Source organism: Parastagonospora nodorum (genome assembly GCF_000146915.1).
Source record: "Parastagonospora nodorum SN15 chromosome Unknown scaffold_27, whole genome shotgun sequence".
NCBI lineage: Eukaryota > Fungi > Ascomycota > Dothideomycetes > Pleosporales > Phaeosphaeriaceae > Parastagonospora > Parastagonospora nodorum.
The window spans coordinates 213,772-230,666 of NW_001884575.1; the positions used below are offsets into that span (position 1 = coordinate 213,772).

General features: G+C 54.1%; 8 protein-coding genes across 8 annotated transcripts; 4 read left to right on the forward strand and 4 right to left on the reverse strand.

Moving 5' to 3' along the window:
- Positions 1-146: 146 nt before the first annotated feature.
- SNOG_13578 (hypothetical protein) lies at positions 147-812 on the reverse strand (the record flags this gene model as incomplete). The annotated part of the gene is made up of 1 exon (XM_001803733.1): positions 147-812. One exon carries the CDS (start codon positions 810-812, stop codon positions 147-149), a length of 666 nt encoding a protein of 221 aa, XP_001803785.1.
- A 1,808-nt stretch (positions 813-2,620) lies between these two features.
- SNOG_13579 (hypothetical protein) lies at positions 2,621-3,017 on the forward strand (the record flags this gene model as incomplete). Its single annotated transcript, XM_001803734.1, has 3 exons — positions 2,621-2,639; positions 2,675-2,736; positions 2,787-3,017. 3 exons carry the CDS (start codon positions 2,621-2,623, stop codon positions 3,015-3,017), a joined length of 312 nt encoding a protein of 103 aa, XP_001803786.1.
- A 56-nt stretch (positions 3,018-3,073) lies between these two features.
- SNOG_13580 (hypothetical protein) lies at positions 3,074-4,143 on the forward strand (the record flags this gene model as incomplete). Its single annotated transcript, XM_001803735.1, has 3 exons — positions 3,074-3,147; positions 3,199-3,545; positions 3,608-4,143. 3 exons carry the CDS (start codon positions 3,074-3,076, stop codon positions 4,141-4,143), a joined length of 957 nt encoding a protein of 318 aa, XP_001803787.1.
- A 573-nt stretch (positions 4,144-4,716) lies between these two features.
- SNOG_13581 (hypothetical protein) lies at positions 4,717-6,201 on the reverse strand (the record flags this gene model as incomplete). Its single annotated transcript, XM_001803736.1, has 5 exons — positions 4,717-4,800; positions 4,851-5,552; positions 5,805-5,853; positions 5,894-5,949; positions 6,022-6,201. 5 exons carry the CDS (start codon positions 6,199-6,201, stop codon positions 4,717-4,719), a joined length of 1,071 nt encoding a protein of 356 aa, XP_001803788.1.
- A 632-nt stretch (positions 6,202-6,833) lies between these two features.
- SNOG_13582 (hypothetical protein) lies at positions 6,834-9,001 on the reverse strand (the record flags this gene model as incomplete). Its single annotated transcript, XM_001803737.1, has 2 exons — positions 6,834-8,826; positions 8,874-9,001. The coding sequence occupies 2 exons, from the start codon at positions 8,999-9,001 to the stop codon at positions 6,834-6,836; spliced, it is 2,121 nt and encodes a 706-aa protein (XP_001803789.1).
- Positions 9,002-9,784: 783 nt separating this feature from the next.
- On the forward strand, positions 9,785-12,149 carry SNOG_13583 (hypothetical protein; the record flags this gene model as incomplete). The annotated part of the gene is made up of 2 exons (XM_001803738.1): positions 9,785-9,941; positions 10,021-12,149. 2 exons carry the CDS (start codon positions 9,785-9,787, stop codon positions 11,799-11,801), a joined length of 1,938 nt encoding a protein of 645 aa, XP_001803790.1. The 3' UTR covers positions 11,802-12,149.
- A 500-nt stretch (positions 12,150-12,649) lies between these two features.
- On the forward strand, positions 12,650-13,837 carry SNOG_13584 (hypothetical protein; the record flags this gene model as incomplete). The annotated part of the gene is made up of 2 exons (XM_001803739.1): positions 12,650-13,780; positions 13,817-13,837. 2 exons carry the CDS (start codon positions 12,650-12,652, stop codon positions 13,835-13,837), a joined length of 1,152 nt encoding a protein of 383 aa, XP_001803791.1.
- Positions 13,838-14,215: 378 nt separating this feature from the next.
- On the reverse strand, positions 14,216-16,450 carry SNOG_13585 (hypothetical protein; the record flags this gene model as incomplete). Its single annotated transcript, XM_001803740.1, has 5 exons — positions 14,216-14,545; positions 14,622-15,187; positions 15,239-15,768; positions 15,883-16,319; positions 16,355-16,450. 5 exons carry the CDS (start codon positions 16,448-16,450, stop codon positions 14,216-14,218), a joined length of 1,959 nt encoding a protein of 652 aa, XP_001803792.1.
- Positions 16,451-16,895: the final 445 nt, after the last annotated feature.

A 16,895-nucleotide genomic window follows, 5' to 3' on the forward strand; every position in this document is an offset into this window, starting at 1 on the left:
TTTTCCAAGCCAACCCGCCATAATAACGGCTTCTGTACTCAATCGCCTGACCACAGCTTGTTCCACACATTAAACGAGCTCTCGTGTCACTGCTCGAGCGCTATCCTTCCAACTTTTCCGAGTCGTCCTGCCTTGATTTCGGAGCGTCAGGCCGGAGGACATTCAGCACGAGTGTGTCGATGGCGAGGCTTGCTGGCCCATGAATCCGTCTCTTTCGAATGATCACATATCCGCTTCAACGCTGCGCAGACAGCCCAGCTGATGTTGACAATGGTCGAACTCCCCGAGTACGCTCCGTCTTCCAGGTCCTGGTCATGGAGGCGTATGTCAACTTGAAGCTGCTCGATGCATGTCGGAGAGTCACTAATCGACTCTTTGCGGGTGGACGAAGCAAGTAGCCTGCCAACTACGGGTACACTGGGCCACGCTATTACTACACATCTACTCTTCATGACTGCCCTTGATCTCTGTACAATTGGTATTGACAGCCATGTGAAGTAATACCCCGCTTCCCGCCTCGCAATCTTTTTTGCGATACAGTCTATGCGTGCCATCACAAGCCCCGCTCTTCTCGCCCGTTCCAAAGCCTGCTTCATCTCAAGGTTGACCTGCCGGTTCACTGCAAGCACGTTGGCACATGTGCTCGGCGGCGGCTCCAGAGCAAAGTGGCATCCTGAAGACGAGCTACCGGTTCGGTACCAGTTCCAGGGATTAGATGTTTGCGCAATTTCTGGCCTCTGGCGCTCCCAGGTGATGACGGCCATGTAAATCATGTCTCTGAGCTCACGCGGAAGATCGGAAAAATGCGCCATGTTTGCTTCTTTTGCAGGACTTGCGCTCAGCGGATCCCCTTACCACTCCAGATTCTTGATTCGAAAAGACCGAGGTTGCTAAGCGTCGCTTCCGGGGTCCCCTCTGCTTTTGCGTCGTGTCAAAAGGCGTCTTGTCTCAGATGCGCAGGCGCTAGGTTTCGGAACGACGTGGTGGTTCTTGTCCTCAGGCACGCCGCATGATCGCCAGGAAACGCGGGGAATGGTTGTTACTTCAGCACGATTGATATGGCGAGCGCATGTCGTGTGTAGGTCATGGAAGTCTGACTTGGTATGAGTATGACCTCGGGACCCGATAGTAGAGCCGACCGGCGTGATCCGCGGGTGTCGTCATGCTTGGCTTACCGAAGCCGTTATTCAACACCAACAACGTCTTTCAATTCGATGTTGACATCGTGTGAAATTTGGAAGTGCATGTCATTGATTCAAAGAGTCGCTATATCACGACTACCTTGTTAGATTAGATTTGGAAGAGTTTCCTTATACCCGACTAATCTTCGGTCACACCTGCAGCTAAGCTTCTGAAAGTTGTGGAGCCCACGACTGGAGTACATGTATGGCAGACCAATACTGAAGGCCATTCACAGCTTGTCAGCTTAGACTGGTAAAATCGAGCTGTACCTTTTTGCCACATAGGACTAGCATGTCCCATGTACATGCATGTCGTGGCAGTGTGATACGGCTTGTCGCGGATGCAGCACCAAATGCGGACTACAAGGCTGCACATGGCAATATCTTGTGTGACAGTGAGCAATTACAAGTATACCCAAGGCTCTTCTACAACCCATCACGTCGAGAAATCACATGGAAGCTTTTCGAGAAGAAAATTCATCGCTCGGATGGCGATGTTGGGGCGGACATGGGGAAGCCATTGGGCCGGCAAAGCCCAGGGATCATGTCTAAAATAGGGTGGTACCGGGCTCGGCACGCAAAGGCCGCTATTTGGTACCTACTTTCCAAAAGTGTCTCGACCTGCCAGCGTGCCATCGCTTAATCTTCAGCATTCCTGAGACTCAAGCGCTGTCGATCCTCCCTACTGTGCCATGCACTCATCAGCTTCACTCTAGGGGTGCTTTCTGACATCAGCAGCTACTTGCTCTCTGAATAGAACGTGTAAGGATGCAAAGGCGGGCGTCAACAAGCCCATGTCCAACATATGTAGTCGGGTATCCGTGTACACAAGTCATTTTTCGCGTGCACCCGGGCTCGGCGTGGCCATACACGTTTCATGAAACAGGCCTCTGCGTCAAGCCCTTGCTGCTTCAGGTCGGCGCCCCGTTCCTCATTCGCTATGACTGCTTCTTCGTCTCCACTACAATTGGCCAGATTCAACGCCGATTTCAGGGGCACGTCTTCCCGTCAAACGGTGAGTCCGGCCCCTGCATAGGAATTTTGCTGGCGATTCGGGATAGACTGTGCGAGATCGATGCCCCGTGGGCAATTGTGCTTCGACAAGGGCAGGTTCTATACGAGGGGGACCGCGCGTCGATGTATAAGATCTGCCTGGCTCCCTTATGTTGCAGAATTTCTAGTGGTTTTGCTGCGTGCATCCTTTCCCTTTATTGTCCATTGCTGTCTTTACAACAAGTCTACTACTACTCTCCACTGTCGTATACACTCAAGAACACTGCACTGAATCCTCTTTACACTTTCTATAACTGCTGGCCAGTTCTCGCTACACATTAGATGCGATCAGAATCAATCGAGATGGCGCCTTCAGTAGCTGGAACAAGCAACCAAAACTCTCAGGCCAACGGAAATTGAGATTCCTAGGACCAGCAGCACGAACAATGACAATGGAGCGCCAGAGTTACTTTCGCCACGCTCATGGCGGCACCGCGCAGTCACATACCAGCCACCTTCCCGGAGGCAGACCAATGGCTCCTTGGATGCTGAGGACTACTTTGTGCGTTATATTGAAATTACCAAACCATTTGCAACCACTGACTTGTGTAGGTTGGTCCTCGCGACATGTCCAAGCACTCGAAATGGCCCTTCTTCATGCGCATGCACGGCTCCGTCTTTCCCAAGATGATTCTCCCCTTGACTGTTGTCACTCTCTGGTCCACCCTAATCACCTGCGTATCCGAGTTCCTCTACCCATTGGCTGTCAGCACGCTGTTGCTTACCGTCCTCGGTTTCGTCGTCCGGTCTCGCTATATCTTTCCGTACCAGCACGGCGTATGAGCGTTACACCGAGGGCCGCAAGTACTGGAGTCAGTTGATCTTTCTGTGCAAGGAACATGGCCCGCACGATCTGGATTCATACGAGTGAGCGTGAAGGCGAGCTGGGTAAGGAGGATTTGCTGAACAAACTGTAAGTGTTTATGCATTGGATGGGTGATGGCTTTGGCTAATTGAGAAACAGGACCGCTCTCAACCTCCTCAATGCCTTTGCATGCTCTGTCAAGCACAGACTCCGCTTCGAGCCTGGCATCGACTACCCCGATCTCCGCGAGCGCGTCGAATTCCTCGACACCTTTGCCAAAGCCGCCGACGTCGACATCCCCCCTCCATCAGACAAGGGCAAGGCCAAAGCTGTGGGCGAATACCTCGGTGTCACGTTCGCCGAGTCGAACCCCCGCAAGAGGATCAAGCGCTCCAAGAAGCCGCTCGGAAACCTTTCTCTCGAAATCCTGAACCATCTGTCCTGCTACGTGCACAGCGTCATCGACAACGACACGCTGAAAATCGGCCTCTACCAGAACCAAGCCAGTACGTTTTTATCTTTCCCCCTCCCCTAATCCCCTTTCCACCGCACATCCTAACAACCACAGTCACCGGCATAGTGCAGCTCAACGAAGCCCTCACCGGCATGGACCGCGTGCTCCAAACCCCGCTGCCCATCGCCTACTCCATCGCCATCTCGCAAATCACCTGGGTCTACGTGATGATGCTGCCGTTCCAACTCTGGGACGACCTACGCTGGATCACGATCCCCGGGTGCATATTCGCCGCATACATCATCATCGGGCTGGCGGCCATTGGCCGCGAGATCGAGAACCCCTTTGGCAACGACGTCAACGACCTCCCGCTCGAAGCCTACTGCGAAGAGCTCGAGCTCGACATCGACACGATTACCTCGCAGCCCGCGCCCACGGCGAGAGAGTTTATGCGCCGCGATGGGAATATGCCTATTTGGCCCCTCAGCCAGAAAAACTATGAGAGCTGGGCTGGCCGCAGTAAGCAGGATATCAGGGATGCGCTGATGACTAAGACCAAGGCGGATATGGCGGTGCGCAAGAGCTTCGCGGTGTCGAGGGACAGCGAGAGCGATGAGAAGGCTGGGCATACGCTGCAGCAGGATGCGTAGAGCATGATTGTGTTTGCCCGACTGAGGCTTTTTGGTAACAATGGCGTTTTGCAGGGGTGGTGGTTTTTTTGCATAGCGAGGCTTTTTTTTTCATGGCACTGCGTTTCTTTCTTTTCTGTTCTTCGTTTCTTGTCACGGCCTGGACACACCGATATCGGGGGGGGGCAGGAGGCGATGCGTTATAACTGTACCGAACCGAAGTAAGTACTTAGATCTGGTTTATTAAAAAGTTTGGCGATTGGGAATCGGGCATGGTGCATAATTGATAAGCGTGATGCGCATGTCCAACCACGGTCACTTGAATACTGAGATGGTTTGATGAATCAAGCTGTATTGGGAAATAAAATACATCTACGCTATTTCATCTCGAGGCAAATCAAGCAGAGACGCCCGCTAGGAATAGGGAGTCAAGACAAGGTATCACGTTAACACCGTGGCGGTGACAGAGGTGACTGGGTCAGGGAGAGTTGACGAAGTGAACCATCCTGACATATCTTGAGGGAAAAAAAAAGAGGGTATCACGTTAACCTGCTGTGGCTGGACAGGACAGTGGTGACTTGAAGGCGCGACGGCCTACTCAGCAGAAGTAACCGCGGTGTCGGCGCCTACAGCACGGAAGCCATCAGGAGAGATGCTGACCGCACCGGCTTGTACAAGCTGCACATGTTAGTTTTGAACAATCCGGCAACGCCTTTATGAGAACTTACAGCACGGCTCAGATCGTCAATCAAATCCTCCGGGTCTTCGATGCCCACGCACAGCCTGACAATGTCTTCAGGCATGTTGCGCTCCTTGCGCGTTTTCTCGTCGATACTGGCGTGGCTCATGCGGCACGGCATGCTGATCAAGCTGTTCACGCAGCCGAAGCTGACGCTGATCGCCCAGAGCTTCGCGCTCTCGACGATGCGCTCGCTGACCAGGACGTCGCCGGTTTCAAACGACAAGACGGCGCCCGCGCCGCGCGCCATGCTCCAGTGCAAGGCGTACTGCGGGTGGGACTTGAGCCCCGGGTAGCGCACCTTGAAGCCGTGTGACTCCAGAAACTCGGCGATGCGCATGGCGTTGTCCTGTTGTTTCTCCATGCGCACGCCAAGCGTCTTGATGCCGCGGAGCAGCAGCCACGAATCAAAGGGCGAGAGGCCGCATCCCGATGCGTTGATTGTGAAGTAGAGGCGGTCGCCTAGAGCGGAGTTGTTGATGGCAATGACTCCGGCCATGAGGTCGTGGTGGCCAGACAGGTACTTTGTTCCCGACTCGTAGACGACGTCGGCGCCGAGATCGAGCGGGTTGAGCAGCATGGGCGACATCATGGTGTTGTCGACGGCGACGATAGCCGCGGGGTTTGCATCGTGGGCAATTTTGGCAATGGAGGGAATGTCGCAGATTTTGATCAACGGGTTGGTTGGTGTCTCGAGCAGCACCATGGCCGTCTTGCTGTTCGCCACCTCGCGCACCTTTTCAGGGTCCGTCGTGTCGACGTGGTGTACGATGATGCCACCGTGGGTTGAGAGGTATTTGAGCAGCCTGTTGGATCCGCCGTACAAGTCGTCGCCCGTCACGACTTCGTCGCCGGGCCGCAGCAGGCGGGTGATGACGTCGAGGGCACCCATGCCAGACGAGACGACAAGGGCGCGGTTCGCAGCCATGATCTTGGCCAAGTGCCGTTCGAGGTGTGTTCGCGTTGGGTTGCCAGAGCGTGTGTAATCATATCTGCAGAAACACGTCAGGGTATGCCTCCCAAAATTCATACATGGACTTTACGTACTCTCCGCTGCCTCCTGCAGATTCCTGCTTGAAAGTAGCCGACTGTCCAGGTCAGCATTGTCCCCTCACTACCGCACCCACTCCCTTCGCCATCAACACATCTGCAAGTCATACCTGGTAAATCGGCACGGAGCTGGCATTGTACTGGTCGTTGCTCTCGAGGTACACCAGCTCCGTTGCCAGCGCATATTTCCGGCCATTGCGGGGTGTGCTCGGTGCAGGTGAGGGCGGCAAGTCGTGGCCGTCGAGATCGAGCGCAGCAGGCGCCTTGCCCTTGGAGCTTTCACCGGCCATGACTGTGCTTGTCTGTCGAATTGCGGGCTGGGGGTGTTGGAGCGTGGCGGGGTGCTGGAGTCTCCGCGGCGTGGCAAGCCTGTGTCGCGAGGGTCAATTCGCCGTGTTGAGGGCGAGAAGGAGTCTAGGTAGCGAGAATTTGGATATGTGAGACGAGAAGAGGACTGGGGAAAGTCTCCAAAGACATCTGCAAGGTACGTCGAGTTAGCCCTGACGTCGGGGAGTCACCGCTGCTATTGCGCCATCACGAGCCGTCCTGGTTCGTCCATTTGTCCACACATCGGCACTTTTCGACGCCCTCTTCCGCACATCGGCGCCCGGCTGTAGGGGCATTTTACCCCAGATTGAGATATCGGATCCACCACCAAACATCACATCCGACAACAAGTTCCTCAAATCGTGAACTCAAGTCCGTTTGTGCTGTGCCTAATACTAGGCTATACATATTTGAACCAGCTATGGTATGAAAAGAGCCGCTTCCGATCGTAATGAAACATGATGCGCCGACATTGCAGTCCGTCCGACCATCCTCATACCAGTCATGCTCCTTTCGCCAATGAACACCAACAACCCTATTAATATACATGATGGGAACCAATACCCTCGTCAGCTTCAAGGCACCGCCTCTGCCCTCACCTGGGCTGGATAGCGGGGAAACCTTTCCTGGCGTGCAAGTTCAGCTTGAACTCGAAAATGCCCTCTTCTGTTCCACAATATAGCGTCCGCCCGTCCTGGCTCATGGCTAGTCCTGCAGTTCGCACTCCCTGACTGGGGTCATGCAGACTACGACTAGGTCTCCTCAGACCCAGGCTGAATTCGTACGTTTCCGCCAAAGGTTGGCTGGCGCGAGCATTGCGGAGCCGTTCACGCATCTGTGTCAGTTGGCGGAGACGACGAATCTCGCTGCGAATCTCTGGGCCGGTGGAAGCACTAGTACTGTTGGCGTTGCTTGTTGTATTCCGAGCAATGGCGTCTGTTGTGCGCGCTTGGATCGTAAGGGCCTCTTCGATGGTGCGCCAAGCATCGTCAGTCGAGCTTACCATCTCGTTGGCAACACGGCGCGCATGCGCTGGTATCACGTTCGGCGACCGTGTCGGGGCAGAATCAGTAATGTTTGTGTAGTATTGTGGCACATTGACGGTGCCTGGGTCAATTGATACAACGACCGAGGCCTGGCGTCTGGGCGCTGTCCGCTCTTGCGTCGAGCGAGTCAATCTTCGGGAGTGCTCTGCGATGAATCCAGATATGAACTCAATCGAGTCTCGGCTCACACCTTCGCCGTATCTCGCCAGGTCGTAGTTGATGTTCCGAGGCGTGATGCCCTGCTCCTGTCCCTCCGCTCGTTGTCTCGTAGTTCGCAGAGTCTCAATGACTTGCCGTTCGTGAGCAGTCAAGCCATGGGGGTCGTTATCAGACTCGACCACGCCAAGCTGTCTGTGAAGTGATTGTCGCTCCGAGTCAGCCTCAAAGTATTCGGTTGCAGCGTTGACAGCCGCTTCTGTGCCATCTGAATCAAGCGCCCGACGGTAACTACGAATGAAATCTGCTTCCCTACGCAGACCATGCATCTCGGGACCTATGCTCAGATCAAAGTCGGCAATGGCAGCCTTTTCGATGCCCTCTTCCTTGGGATCCAGATTGAGCACCTGCTTCACCTTCAGTCCCGAACGAAGGTCGGCGACGCACACCCTCCCTTGGTCTTCGCTCCAAACCAGGAGATCCCATGGGCTGGGGGAGAAATGCATGGTACGGACGGCACCAGCGCCAGCCGCCGTGTCTGGTCTTGTGGAGCTGATTAGCTGCACCACAGCGTCCTCGCCATATTCGACCTCTTTGAGAACTTGTACGTCGAACACGGTGATGTAGCCGCATTCTGACCCTACTGCACACAGACGCCCCAACGGTGACCAGGCTGTGCAAAAGTAGCCATCTGAACATGGGCCGTTGGTGGGTCGGTGAAGAGGAACCTGCGCAAGAAGCTGCCACTCGGGCGGATTCATCTGTATTCGCCCTTCGGCGGTTTTCGAGCTAGCAGGCTTATCGGCATTCATTCGTTCATAAAAGTAGGCAGTCGGGGCATCACCCACAGCAACGAGCAGCTGAGAATCAGGCGAGATGGTGGCATGGTTCATGGCGAAGGGGAGATCGAGGACCGTCAGCTCGAGATTTTGCGTCAGGGAGTATACTCGCACTGTCTTGTCATTGTTGGTCAAGACTGCGACCACGTCCTCCTGCCCATCACCTTGGGCGGCGAATTTGTGTATGGAGATGGAATTGACAATATCTTCCCCAATCTTCTCGTATCGTATGCGGTGCGCGGCGCCGAGAAGTGGAGGCCGGGGCAGGCGGCGTGGGAAGTCTATGGGCAGCGAGGCGTCGACATCGGATGGGTCGGTGGGCGGGAAGCCTTGGACCTTGATGGCAGCGAAGTTGCCCTCGTCAGCGCCACCGATGCACACATATCCGTGTCCGGATGCTGTGCACCGGGCCTCCCAGGGAAGAGTGGTGACATGGGCCTGGATGCGCGTCGCGGCGTTCAGACAGTAGACGTTGACGCCGCTCGCATAGTATACAAGGTCGGGTTCGGGCGAGCTGATGAAGTGGCGCAATTGATAGTGGCTGTCTCTGTCAGCCCGGGCTCCTCACACATGCTGCGCCTGGAGAGAGCTCACGCAATAGGAATCTTGGTGGAATAGAACGACTTGGAAGGCTGCACGAATGAATCCGTGTCTCGACTCCTGCGGCAGTCAGCTTGCGCCGTCTTGGGCTGTATGGGGGGGAAGTGCGCACAGGAAGTCATCAACGGCCATAGCTTGCGGTCAGGTGGGCGAGTGCTGCAGCATGTCTAGGTGGTGGTAGGTCTGATGGATGCGGCGAGTAAAGGCAGCAGGCGGTCTACGTCACAGCCAGACGACTAGATCTGGAGACAGGCGCGCAGCAGCGCGGCGGACAGCACTGAAGTGATGTACAGGCGCGGATGTTCTACAGACTGCACAATCACGACCGAGGAGGGGCATGTGCGTATCGAGTGTTGCAGCGCAGGTGTCGTGCTTCAATCTCAGACGAAGCGCATCGAGACATGCTTCCCCACACGACACGGCTACGCGCCAAGCCATCCCGCCTTGATGCCTTCCTCGAGTCGCAGCACAGTCGACGCCGCGTCTCAGATGCCGTCAGTACATTGTACGGGCTTCTATCACTTGTAGTCGTGAAGTCACCGCCTGCGCACCCGCCGCTGGCATCAACAAGCACAGACGCCTCTGCGGCATCCTCGGCGGCGATTCGGACTAGCGCGCTGCTCGGAGAGAAATTTCGAGAACGCAACGAAATCTGCGCTGCCGTCAAAGCTCCATCTAGTCCGTCATATATTACATCCACCCATCCACATCACCGCATCCTCATTCAATTCCTGGTTGCCTCCATCTCCCAGAGCAACGCCCGTCACACACACCCACAATGCTGTCCTCGAGATTATCACGGACTGTGAGTACCTGCCCTCGCCTCGCCTCGCCTTTGTGCTAGGAAAAACACTGACGTCTTGCAGTTTTTGCCGCGTGCATCAGCAGCATGGCGCGCCCCCGCCATGAGGGCCCCAATGGGCTCCAAGTTTGTACGAGGATACGCTGAGGGCGGCGAGGAGAAGGTCAAGGGCTCCGTCATCGGTATCGATCTGGGTACCACCAACTCCGCTGTCGCCGTCATGGAGGGCAAGGTACCACGCATCATTGAGAACTCGGAAGGTACGTTCTTCACCTGTTGTCCTATAAAGGCAAGAGCAACCCGCTGACTTGACATTAGGTGGCCGCACAACCCCATCAGTCGTTGGTTTCACCAAGGAAGGCGAGCGTCTTGTCGGTATCGCCGCCAAGCGCCAGGCTGTTGTCAACCCAGAGAACACACTTTTCGCTACCAAGCGTCTGATCGGCCGCAAGTTCACCGATGCTGAGGTCCAGCGCGACATCCAGCAGGTTCCCTACAAGATTGTCCAGCACACCAACGGCGATGCTTGGCTCGAGGCCCAGGGTCAGAAGTACTCGCCCTCGCAGGTGGGTGGCTTCGTCCTCGGAAAGATGAAGGAGACCGCCGAGTCCTACATGGGCAAGAACGTCAAGAACGCCGTCGTCACTGTTCCTGCCTACTTCAACGACTCCCAGCGTCAAGCCACCAAGGACGCTGGACAGATTGCTGGTCTGAACGTCCTCCGTGTCGTCAACGAGCCTACCGCCGCTGCCCTCGCTTACGGTCTTGACAAGGCCACCGACGCTGTCGTTGCTGTCTACGATCTCGGAGGTGGTACTTTCGATATCTCCATCCTCGAAATCCAGAACGGTGTCTTTGAGGTCAAGTCCACCAACGGTGACACTCACCTTGGTGGTGAGGACTTCGACATCACCCTCGTGCGCCACCTCGTCCAGCAATTCAAGAAGGAGCAGGGCATCGATCTGAACAGCGACCGCATGGCCATTCAGCGTATTCGTGAGGCTGCCGAGAAGGCCAAGATCGAGCTGTCGTCCTCTTCGCAAACCGACATCAACCTGCCCTTCATCACCGCCGATGCATCCGGACCCAAGCACATCAACACCAAGCTCACCCGTGCTCAGCTCGAGAAGATGATGGATCCCCTCATTAGCCGCACTGTGGACCCAGTCCGCAAGGCCCTCAAGGACGCCAACCTCCAGCCCAAGGAGATCTCCGAGGTCATCCTGGTTGGAGGTATGACCCGTATGCCCAAGGTTACCGAGTCCGTCAAGAGCATCTTTGGCCGTGACCCTGCCAAGTCTGTCAACCCCGATGAGGCTGTAGCCATCGGTGCCGCGATTCAGGGTGCCGTTCTCGCTGGTGAGGTCACTGACCTGCTCCTTCTCGACGTCACTCCTCTGTCTCTTGGTATCGAGACCCTCGGTGGTGTCTTCACCCGTTTGATCAACCGTAACACCACTATCCCCACCAAGAAGTCCCAGGTCTTCTCTACGGCCGCCGACTTCCAGAGCGCCGTTGAGATCAAGGTCTACCAGGGCGAGCGTGAGCTCGTTCGCGACAACAAGCTGCTAGGCAACTTCCAGCTCGTTGGCATTCCTCCGGCTCACCGCGGTGTCCCTCAGATCGAGGTCACCTTCGACATTGACGCTGACTCCATTGTTCACGTGCACGCCAAGGACAAGTCCACCAACAAGGACCAGTCCATCACCATTGCCTCCGGTTCCGGTCTCTCTGACACCGAAATCGAGTCCATGGTCCGCGACTCTGAGCAGTACGCCGAGCAGGACAAGGAGCGCAAGAACGCTATTGAGGCTGCCAACCGCGCCGACAGCGTCGTCAACGACACCGAGAAGGCTCTCAAGGAGTTCGAAGACCGTCTTGACAAGGCCGAGGCCGAGAAGATCAAGGAGAAGATCACCACTATGCGTGAATTCATTGCCACGAGCCAGACTGGCGAGGGTACTGCCACCGCTGCTGAGATCAAGGAGAAGACCGACGAGCTCCAGAACGCCAGCTTGAGCTTGTTCGACCAGATGCACAAGGCTCGCTCCGAGAGCCAGAACTCTGGTGAGCAGCAGCAGCAACAGCCAGGCGAGGGCGAGGGCGAGAAGAAGCCGTAAATGCTCTGATCGCACTTCCTCAATTCGTCATCTCTCTTCTTTTTAGTATTTCACGCGAAAAAGCAGGCGTCTTTGCATCCGGTCATCATCGGTCTGGTTGGGTCTCTAGACTTGTATATTTTCCTACATCTTGTACTTATACCTCTGTTCGGTTCTCTTCTCCGAACCAAATGCGTATCACAGCCTCGCATCATTTTCGGTCGACCTGGGATGAAAAAGGCATAACGACAACATCTGGCAGAAGGAAATGTGACGGAAGACATGATCGTACAATGACCAAGACGAGTGTACTATAGTGCAGAGCCGCGAGATAATGTTGCATCTCCGCTCTACAACCAATTTACTTAATAACTGAACTCCCTTCCCATGAACGTGCGTGTAATTCGAGCTGCTCGGCGTTGTTGCACCCACGCATCCGCTTGCAGATATGTGCTTGTTTTATTCAGATGTTGATGCTATTCCATGTCCCAAAGCTGCCCCTCATAGCTCGGAGCCTCAACCTCGGAACTACCGCCCGTATGCTTGTTGTACTTACGTCACCACGACTTCACGTCACCACTCTCGATTTGGAACTCTAAACGGTACACTTTGCCAAGTAACGGATCACCTTCAGTAACATTACATACAGTTCACTTATGCGGCAGCAGGTCATACGATCGTTCCGCACTTCGGCAACCTCATCATCACTTCTCGCTTGTAGACTCGGATTCCCGTCAACATCAATTGCGCACTATACTGAAGCAACTCGATCATTCTCAATACGACCAACTTACAGCCTCAGCACCGTGAATCCGATTCCAGGACGCCAAATAAGTATTCGCAACAAATCGACGAAAGCCAAACCCACAATGACAGATGCAACCAACCACCCACTCTCAGGCCTTTGGCAGCCAACCCAGCTTCAGAAACTCCATTATGGATCAGAATCCGTCAAGGACCACTTGCTAGATTGCCTACCCAGCGAGAAAAGCAAGGCCTTCATCATCACCGGCTCGTCCCTAGCCACCAAGACGCCTCTGGTGAAGCAAGTAGAGCAGCTCCTCGGCAGCAAGCATGCCGGCACATTCTCAAAAATCGGCCAGCACGCACCCGTCGCCCAGCTTGACGAGGCGACAGAGATTGTGCAGAAAGACGACTCAATCGATACGGTCATTTCCATCGGTGGAGGCAGTCCCATCGACTCGGCAAAGGCAATAAGCTACCGCCTGCATGAGAAGTCCGGGAAGTGGCTGTATCACATAGCCATCCCAACGACACTGAGCGCAAGCGAGTGTACCATGATGGCCGGATACACCGAATCCGACGGCGTCAAGACGGGTGTCCGAGCCAAAGAACTCGTCCCCCACGTCGTTCTATACGATGCGCAATTCGCGCTTCAAACACCCGAACGCCTGTGGACGAGCACCGGTCTGCGCGCCATGGATCATGCCATCGAGCTTCTCTACCACCCCACCGCAACTGAAATGCCAGCGCGGTGGCTGACGTTGCAAGCCGCTGCGAGCTTATTTGAGAATCTGCCGAAATACAAAGCAGACCCTAAGAACGAGGACGTCATCACTAAGTTGCAACTCGCGGCTTTTGCATCCCTCGGATTTCTGGGGTATAACATCAAAGGCGGTCTAGGGCTGTCGCACGCTCTGGGTTACGCTCTGGGTTCTCCGTATGATATTCCCCACGGAATCACGTCGTGCCTGACGCTGGGGCATGTGGTCAAACTCAAGGCAAACGATGCTGCTGCGGCGGAGCAGGTTGCGCGTTTGTTGCCGTTTATTGGCGAGGCGGCGTCGGGCGATGCGAAGAAAGATGCGGAGAGGGTTGGGGATAAGATTTTGGAGTTGGTCAAGACGTTGGGCTTGGATAGCGACTTGAGGAACTACAAGGTTGGGAAAGATCAGATTCCGGTTATTACGAAGAGGGCGTCAGGACAGGAGAGTGGGGGCGTGTATGATGCGGTCGAGGGGTTGGTGAAGGGATTGTTTGTGTGACTGCCGGAGGGAAGGTTGTGATACGCCCAGGCATGGATGAATGAGGTGTAGAGTGACGGTACACATGTATGTGAGATATAGTTTAGGTATAGACACAGTCTCTGCTCAAGTTGAGAGAAATCAGACTCAGAACACTGGATGTACCCGTTGTCTTACTGGACGTTGTTCATCTCCCTACTGGTGATCGGTATCTTGTCAACCGATCCTTGTATCTTTGGGCAGATTCCTCAACAAGTCAAAATTAATCGACAGTAGGGACGAAGGGACACAGTGTGTGTTTGTTGACTTCGTTCCTATTGCAGTCTCGTTCTAGATGCTCCAGCGAAATACAACGACTGACACACAAAGCTGCGACACAAACTGAAGAATCATCAACGCCAGCGTTGACGGCACTATAGCATTCTGTAAATCCCCAGGGTGCTCTTTGAGCTAGCGTGGGATGAACCACGCTGTGCCGCCCAGGGTGAGCGCGAGCACGAGTAAGTTCAATATGACAATCTGCCAGACGGAATGTCGCTGTTCGACAAACATCCCATATACCTTTTTCTTGGCTAGCACATCATTATTGATTTTCTTGGGGAGCATTTTCTGCAGTGTCGAGTCTGTGCCGCATTGCTTTGGGTCGTTGAAGTAATGCCATAGTTCGCCGCTGGGAAGTGGGTCCTTCTCTTCCCAGTCCGCATAAATCTCACAATTGTACTCAGGGTGATTCAGGGGCAATACCTCTTCTCCTTTAAATACTTGCACGTGGTGAACCTCCTGCAAAGTTTGTTTAAAGGTCCTGAACTGCGGAAAGTGAGCGATAGAGGCGAGCTGATTAGGTGTCCTAGCTTACACGATAGAATTTGACGCCAGTGCGTCGCTTCCAGAAGTATCGGCTTCCCAGAGCATTGTATGCTTTGCGCAAATTCTCCATAGTCGTTCTGTCAGTATCATTGGCACCAATGAAAGCTGAGCGCGCTCTCGAGACGTTGGTGAATTGTTCGGCGCATACGAAGACTACTGGTCCCGTACCATCTGGTATGCACTGCTTTGTGTCAACTTTGGCAGGGGCTCCCTTCGGACTGCCTTTTCCTGGGTCTTCTTCGTTGTCATTTGCCGAGTCCTTTGCTGGTGGCGATCTTCCTGCTTCCGCTGGTGGAGCTTGTCCTGCTTCCGCTGGTGGAGCTCGTCCTGCTTCCGCTGGTGGAGCTCGTCTTGCTTCCGCTGGTTGAGATCCTCCTGCATCCTTTGTTGAACCTTCGTTGTAATCGGTCATTTCTATGCTTGATTTATCATCTCTCTCTCGATTTTTCTGCCTGCCTTTCCCTTTCGAAACTGTAGATGTGATATTTTGGCTGCCTTTGGACGCATATGGAAGACTCAGCTGGTCCTCCTTGCCTGTTGACTGATTTGGTCTGTCTATTAACCAGTGAGTAGTGATCCAAGATTTTACACGATGAGTCAACTGACCATTATAACTGGACAATAGGCGTATCAACGTAGTCCCGCTCAAGATCACAGAATCTCGATTCCTTGTTGCCCAACGAGATTTTGGTGCCGTTCTGCGTGCAGCTGCGAGTTCGCCGAAGAGTTTCTCGGCTAGCGAGTTTGGAATATCATCGTAGAAGCTTGGACTCCGTGTAGATGAATGAATGAGTGCCTGAGAATATACCCTTGTACAAGAAGCCTCGAGTTCTCTCTCTGGCTCGGACAATGGCCACCATGACAACTCAATACCAACGAGGCGCTCCGTAGCTGTTTTGCATGCGTCTTGAACTGTGTGTACAAGTGGTCTCGTAAATTGAAGCTTGTAGGAAAATTCCAGGCTTCTGTTGACCCCTTCAATGCCGTCCTGATCGGATACAGGATCTTGTAGATATGGCATTTCCACAGCTTGGCCGTGCGAATACAACCTGTACTGATTTGACAGAGGCTCCAATTCAATCCAGTGTTCCCACAACAGACACTGCTGATGCGACCCAAGCTTCTCGTTAATCTTCCTGCACAACATAAGCGATGGGAGCACCCCACGCTGTTTTGGTATTTCCTTTAGCGAACTGCAAAAAGAACGAATGAAAGATGGTTGCCCTGAAGAATACACGGATGGTTCTGACCAGACAGAGACCATGGTCTGGTATATCTGCCCAGGATTGAACATATGGCCCCCGGCCTTTCCCGCGGCGAGTGCATATTCGAGCGAAACATCATCCAATATGAGTAACGCATCGCCCTCCATTGCGTCGCTCATCATTGCATCCCTGATCGTTGTATGTACACTTCCCCACAAGGCTGCTTCCATGTATCGAGAACTTGGTCGAACATGTGTCTCAGTGTCTGGTGATGTTGGGATACCAAGGCCTCGAGTGGCGCTGGGGCTGCTGCAGAAGAACACAAGCAGGTTAGCTGGCGCGTCGTAATTATGAATATGCTCAGTAATTGCTCGACGCAGGGTGTGTTGCGCGTTCTTAGGATTGAGGTGCCGGCAGCTAACGCTGAAGTTGAAGTGTTGAAGGAAGATTTGCGCAAGGCGCTGTGTCTGAAGGATCTCAGTCTGTGAAGAAGTATGACTAGGAGTATTATGCTTACCTCCTCGTAGTATAGCCTGCTATGTTCGCTGTCTTCCTTCCAATCAATGATCAGAACGTGAACCTCTCCATAGGTTCGGACAGCTGTGGTAGCCATAGCGCCTATTAGTTGGTTCCGGAAAGAGTCCTGAGGACGTATGGCCCTTCACAAGACGAAGGGGCTCTACTCCACGTAAGTGATAATGCCTATCGCTGTTTCCTTTAGCAGAATGGGTGCCGCTGAGGAAATAGTTGGAGAACAGTGTATAAATGAGGACGGTAGGGGCGAAAGAAGAGGGGTAACTTCAGCTCCATCACAGCCGTGGTCAGCTCGCTTGAGCCTGACCAATGCGTTCCAATCAGGCTATGCACAGTTGATTGAAAATGCTGCCCGCTTCGATCCAATGGCCAGCCTACGATAGAGAGCGCTCAACTCCGGGCTGAAAAGATGAAATGTACCAAGGCTCTGCATAATATGTAGGACGAGCCTGGTGATCCAGACTGTTTCGTGAGGGTAATCGACAGAAGGCGACCCGTACATTTGCCTATCCACGTCCTGAATC